The 7,039-nt window shown below is 45.2% G+C and overlaps 1 protein-coding gene across 1 annotated transcript; it reads right to left on the bottom strand.

Annotated features, from left to right (window-relative positions):
* Positions 1-2,424: 2,424 nt before the first annotated feature.
* CCDC185 (coiled-coil domain containing 185) lies at positions 2,425-5,405 on the bottom strand. The gene has a single exon (XM_053284040.1). It carries the CDS (start codon positions 5,367-5,369, stop codon positions 3,276-3,278), a length of 2,094 nt encoding a protein of 697 aa, XP_053140015.1. The 5' UTR covers positions 5,370-5,405; the 3' UTR covers positions 2,425-3,275.
* Positions 5,406-7,039: the final 1,634 nt, after the last annotated feature.

Genomic DNA, 7,039 nt, shown 5'->3' on the forward strand with positions numbered 1-7,039 from the left:
AGAGGTCTATACAATCATGCATGGCATGGAGAAAGTGGAGAAAGAGAAATTCTTTCCCCTCTCACACAACACTAGAACCAGGGGTCACTCCATGAAATTGATTGCCAGGAGGTCTAGGACCAACAAACGGAAGTACTTTTTCACACAACGCATGATCCACTTGTGGAACTCTCTGCCACAGGATGTGGTGACAGCCAACAACCTGGATGGCTTTAAGAGGGGTTTGGATGACTTCATGGAGGAGAGGTCTATCAAATGCTACTAGTCGGAGGGCTGTGGGCCACCTCCAGCCTCAAAGGCAGGATGCTTCTGAGTACCAGTTGCAGAGGAGTAATGGCAGGAGAGAGGGCACTCCCTCAACTCCTGTCTGTGGCTTCCAGCGGCATCTGGTGGACCACTGTGCGAAACAGGATGCTGGACTAGATGGGCCTTGGGCCTGATCCAGCAGGGCTGTTCTTTTGTTCTTATGAAAAGAGATCTTTCATGTGCATATTAGCCTACACTGCAAATGGCGACAAACTAAAACTAATGCTAATCTTTAAACTGAAATCTATCCCGAAAGGTGATTTTCCTTCGGATGTTTTTATTCTTGCTAATGAGAAAGGGTGGATGTTTGAATGGCTTAATGAAATTTGGCAGAAAGAAAAGGAACTTCTTTCCAACCACATGGCATTTCAATAATGGACTCAGTGTGTGCACACTTACTGGATTCAGTTAAAAATGAATGCAAAAAGGTATCAGCTATGCTAGCTGCGATTCCTGGTGGTTTAACCAAAATATTGCCGACCTTAGATTTATCCATGAACAAGGCATTTACATGTGAAATACAAAAGTGTTGAGGAAACTGTTTGAGGAAAAGCCTGCATATGTACATAAAGGGCAGGAAAATGCGGAAAGCAACCTATGGCAAGGTCGCAAAATGGGTTTCGGAAGCATGGAAAGCTGTTAAAACTTCTTCAATGATTTCTGGTTTCACAGAAACTGGAATTATTCAATCTGAAAATGCTGAAAGCAATGCAACTAGCATTTCACATGAGGGCAAAAATGGCAAGGATGCAATCTATCTTGAAATATTAGATGAGACTTTGTTAAACCTTTTTATTTCGGAGAGTGATAATTCGGACTTCAAAGATTTCCTTTGAAGTGCAATTTAAAGTTTACAATTTTTGGAATGTGATGTGCAAAAAAAAGCAACCAATGTTTCCTTTGAAATGAAATTTGAAGTTTATCATTTTTGGAATGTAATGTGCAAAAAAAGCAACCAATGTTTCCTTTGAAGCGCAATTTGAAGTTTATTATGTGATGTGCTTAAAAATAAATGAAAGGTTTACTATGAAGTGTAATGGGAAATTACTTCTGCAACGTAATGTGTTAATTCTTTTTTAAAAAATGTTCAGCATTTATGTCTTAATTTCCTTTCATTGCATTCATTTCCTGTCATTGCGTTAAGACTGATGAGGATATGGGTTACCAATGATTTTCATTGCAGTGCTTAGCTGTAGTAAAATTCTAAGCATTCAGCACAACTGAAAAAATAATGCATGGTGTCCCCCTCTAACTACCGCATTTATGCCAATGTGGCGTTTCTGCTGGCTGTCTGCAAATTTTAAGCCTCCCCCCCCCCGCTTTCTGTGGCATTCATGCTGATGTGGCATTTCTACCCAAAATTACAGTATGTGGAAGCCCAATTAATTTCTAATTCAGCCTTATTTAGGATAGCTTTAACATCTACCTCTTCTCTGGGTAGAGCCTCAGGAACTCCATCACACCTTGGACTAAGCTATGGGTCAACCCACTCCAGCTCACTCTGAAGCATCTTTTCCAGCTGTTACCATTGGCAGTTAGTGCTGCTGGAGAAGGAGAAGCATTCCAGGATCTACTAGCTAACATTTACTTACCGGCTGGGCAGAGTTTCAGGGAGTCCCATCACACCTGAGACTGAGCTCTGCCTTCGCTGCCAACTCTGCAGCACCTTTCCCAACACTCTCCAGTGGCAGGTGGTGCTAACATTATTACCACACTTGAGAACACACTCTGATTTTTCTTTTAATTGTGTCTAATGTTTACAGTGTTGCTTTGATTTCATTTGGTCTATTTTATTCCCCCAAACCATTAATAGTTTTTTAGATTGTGAGCACCTTATGGACAGGAGTATTAACATTTAGAAAAAAACTCACTATACATTGTCCACGGGTAGAGTGGAATATAAGCAAACAGTAAAATAAATAGGGGTATTAGAACTGCACAGGAACGGAAAATAAAGTAGCATGATTCAATTTTACTCTATTGTCTGTTGGTGAGTACAAGCAAACCTTTGGGTCCACAGTGCTCCCTGAAACATTATCAATTGCATATTGCATGTGTGAATTGTGACTGTTTTGAGTGCTTGTGTCAATGGAAGTGAGATTATAAGAGACATCACTCTCCTAACTTATATCTCTTTTATTTCCCCAACCAACATTCTAAATATCACATATTCAGTAATTCTTCAAGGCACTTGATTACAGAAAATGAAGGGGGAAAATAATAACTCGAAATACATGTAAAGTTTTACGTTACAGATCAGAACATTAAATGAAGCTCAAGTAGTGTTTTGTGGTTTGTTTTGTTTCTCATTTCAATACATTCTAAACTTAACACTGGCAGTACAGCCACATGCTAAAACAATATTTATAAAGTTTGCCAAATAATGACTATTATTCTGAACTTAGTGATGGTCATAAGGCACACTAAAATAGAAGGGATTTGTAATTAGGTGGCTATGTGCACGTATACAGACTTTTGCTTAGGCTATTCTGCTAGAAAAGTAGTATTTATTGGGATAGCAAAGTATTGCAATACCTTTAAATATGATTTTATACATATTGATCTGTTATAGGAAACACTCTGTAACAGACATAATTTGTTAGCAACTCCAGATATTTATAGTAAAATATATATTTGTTGGTTGTTGTTTTTAAAAAATCCTTATTTGTAACAGGAATATTCAATTACAAGTGCCTAATATTGTCTGGTCCACATTCTAAATTGCATTACAGAGAGCAGCATGTGACCGAGGCTCAGCACTTTCTGTTCACAATGAAATTACAACTGCAATGGAAATATTTTTAGTATATATTGTAAACTCCTTTACACCCATACTCTCCCAAACAGTTATGAGTCAAACAGTAATTAAGGCAGAAACCACTTTAGTGTACAGCACTGCAGAGTTCCACTAAACGGACACATTACAACCAACTTTTGGGGCACAAGACAGTCTAGACTTTTAAACTTCACTAGAGGCCCCGAAGGAGACTTGCGTTACGATGGGCATCTAAAGCCCTATGATCCAGTGAATTGTGGTTTATCATATCTCTCACTTTTTCTCTAAGATCGTAAGATGCTCTGGCTATTTTCCTAGATTCTTCAATAGCTGCATCTTTGTGCCTTAGAATCTGATTGCTTTTGTGATCTTTCCTCCTTAAAGCTTCTTGCATTTCCCGCAGGTGGCATTTTTCTTCATCATCCAGTTTCTGTTTGCGGGAATGATGGTTCCTTTCTTTTATACAGTTCATTTCTTTCACACGCTGTGTTCTGTCTTGGATATTTTTGGTCATCATTTCTCTGGCCTGCTGGATCTTCATCTCAGCTATCTGCAGCAACATCTCTTTACGCCTCCTCTTCTCTTCCTCTGTCTCTTTGGCTCTGACTTTGGCTACCATGCTCTGCTCATCTTCTTTGAAAGACTTGTCTTTTAATTCTCTGTTCCGTTCTTCAAGCAGCTGCTCTAGGATCTCCTGAGACCTCTGCAGCTTTTGTTCAATACAGAGTCTCTTGTATAGCTCATCAGCTTTTAATCTATCACCCACTTGCTCCTTTGCATACACATTCTTGGTTCTTTTGTATTCATTCATATCCACTTTCCTCCTCTTCCTTTCCATTTCCTTCATCAGCTTCTTCTCCAGGGCTTGCAGCATCCTCTCTTTGTACACATGAGAGCTCTGCTCTCTAGCACTTCTCTCGTTTAACCTTTTGTCCCAGAGCTGCTTTTCTTGACACCGTTTCTTATACTCAGCCTGAAGTTTGGCATTTTCAAGTTTCTCCCTGCGCCTGCTCTCCTGTTCTTTGGCCATTTTCTTCCACTTCTTCTCACGCAGCATCATGTCCCTTTCCCTGGCTGCCAGCAGTTGTTGTTCCTCCAGCCTGAGCTTGGCTTTTCTTTGATCCCGATCCCTTTGCCACTGGTCCAGATTCTCAGCCAGCTGGTATTGCCTGTCCTTCTCCATCCTTGCTTTGTTTTTCCTCTCCTTCCGCTTCATCTTCTCCCAAGCATCAGAGACCTGCAGCTGCCTGTCCTTCATCTCCTCCTCTTCTTGGTGCCTGGCCAGCATCAGAGCGGCAATCTTTTTGTCCCTTTCAGGGATCAAATCCTCGTATCTCTTATCAGACAGATCCTGGAGGGTGATCGGTGGTGGGTCTCCCTTCTTGGATTTATGGTGATGATCCTGGTGGTGGCGGTGGTGGTGGCGGTCACTGTGGCCGAGGTAAGGCTGTGGTGGCTCCTCCTCCTCATACTGCCGGGTCAACGAGTGCATCAGATCCGCTAAGCTGGGGCTGCTCTCGCAGTGCTCTTGCCAATCCCTTCTCCTGAGCTCGCTCTTCTGGAGCTTGGGGGGGACTTTGTCCATCTGGGTGAAGGAGAAGGAAGAGGGGCAGACAGAGGGCGGCTTGCTGGCATCGGTGGGGAAGTCTGCGCCGTACTCTAGTGGCCTGTTGACAGGACATGCCCACTGGTCGTCGCGGACGACATCCTCCACTCGGGGGCAACGTGAGGGTAGGCGACTGAGGGGCTCGGGCTGGCCATTATACTCCCCGCCGTAGAGGGTTGTACAAGAAGTGGTACAAGGGGTTGCGAAGCCCTCCCCGGGGGGTGCAAGGTGCTGATGTTGCCAGGCGGAGAGCCGGGGCGGGCGGGAGGATGCGGCGGCAGCCGAGGCAAGCTGGCGCGCGTGTTTTGGCGCTGCCGCGGCCTTGTGCTTATGACTACGCGGCAGCAGCATCCCCCCATCGTCGCGGTAGGCGTGCGTCGTGCCGTGGTGGCGCCCCAGGCTCCCTTCCCCTCCGGCTACGTCTGGCTCCGAGCTGTAGACATCCACGAAGCAGCGCGGCGGCGGGGAGAAGCGGCCACCAGGGCTGTTCAGCCGCGCCATCTCCTGCTGAGTCTCGGTGCCGGACAAGCTGCAGCAGGACGCTGCCGGCGCCTTCTTTGCGCCCTTGCTGGCGGCACTGTGCGCGCCTCGGTCGCTCGGGGAGACGCGCCACCCACCCTCCGCCCCGAGACACTGGCCCGACCCGCGCCGCGGCCGACGCCGCTGCTGCTGGCGCTTCATGGCCGAAGTGGCCTGCCCCGTTGCTCACGCTCCGCCCTGCGCGGCACAGTGAGGGGGCCCCCCGCGTCACAATGGCCGGCCGGCGGGCGGCGCGCACCGGGCACCCTTGCCTTGCCCACTGCAGCCTGGCGCCGCAGCGCGCACTTTTCTCCGCCCGCCTCCACACCAGCCCGCGCTGTCCCTGTCGCAAGCCTCAAGTAACGCCTCGGGCCGCCGGGCCCCCATTCCCATGTTAGTAGTACTTTAGTAGGAGGACGGTATTCGTAAGCCTGTTCAGGCACCGGCACATGGGACGCACTTCTGTTTCTGCCTCTAATCCCGAATGCCCTCTCTTGGCTGACCAGGTGCCAAATGCGTGAAGGGATCTTCTTGCCCTTTTCAAAAGAGGAGGTGGAGAAGCGAAATATTAAGCAGGAGCTGCTTCGTAATGCTAGTGTGATGTAGAAGCCACCCGTACCAAAATAACTTCTGCACAACTTTTACTTTGCTGTCCTTCGATTCTGGTGGTCTCTCTTGTTTTTAAAAAGAAAAAGCCAAATGAGTAAAAGAACAGAAAGGAAATGTGGGGCCCCTGGTGCGGCCCACTTGAGGGTGCAGGTGACTGGCACAACTCGTTGTGAGTCCCAACCCAGGAGTTATTAAACACTGCTGTATGCTACCTTTCCTCCAAAGAGCTCGGGGCACAGTATACAGTCTCTGCCCTCTCACCATTTTATCTTCACAACAGGGACAGGGGACTACTCTGGGCTTTGATCTGAAGTTTGAGCTTAAGGAAGTATTTCATTCCCACAGCTGCCCTAGGTTCCAGAATATTGGTTTATATTAGCAAAAAAGGAGAAATATGTGGCACTAAGGATTCAGTCCTATGCACACACTTTATTGGGAGTATGCTTACTGAAATCAGTTGGGGCTTGCTTCTGAGTAAACATGCATAGAATCAAGCTGCTTGGGCATTTTCATACTTGAAGCTTAAATCAGTCTGCGCTTAAAATGGATCTATAATGTACATATGTGCAATATACAAGATTTGCATTGCTAATTGGACTCCACATTCAACACATTCAAGCACAAGTAATGTGAGTTGAGGGAGGCTTAAATTCATTTGTTCATATCAGAGGAAAACTTACTGAGGCTTTGTAGTAAGAAGAGCTATTATAGGAAAGAGCCCATGAAAGCTCACACTAAGCAAAGCAGTTGGGGCACAACTTTCCAAGATGTTATCTTGTAGTCCTGTGCAAGCGCTGTTGAAATGATGGGAACCTGTGCAAGAGTAGTTGCTCCTATACAACTCCTGTTCATTTCCATGATCCTTATACTGTAGAACGTATTGGAGGTCTGTGTCCATTGTGACTCATTAAAGTATTACACTGTTGCTGTAGTGATTAACAGGCCATCCATGACAAAAGGTTAAATTAAATCCAGATCTATAAAATCTAGCAGTAGTGACCCACATATCTTCCTGGGATAATTCTAAAGTTGTCTCAGTGCACATGTATGTTCTTGTGTATACACACATCTATCCTTCTGTTTTGACAACAAGAATTACCTTTCATAGTAAATAAAAAGTTTGCCACTCTCCAAACAGCTGTGACACTGTTAGATAATAGTTTTCTCTTTGGGTAGTTATTTAAGCAGCTGTTAGATGTAATTTTCTCAATAGTGCAGATCAT

The sequence above is a fragment of the Hemicordylus capensis genome, chromosome 1 (genome assembly GCF_027244095.1).
Source record: "Hemicordylus capensis ecotype Gifberg chromosome 1, rHemCap1.1.pri, whole genome shotgun sequence".
Classification (NCBI taxonomy): Eukaryota; Metazoa; Chordata; class Lepidosauria; order Squamata; family Cordylidae; genus Hemicordylus; species Hemicordylus capensis.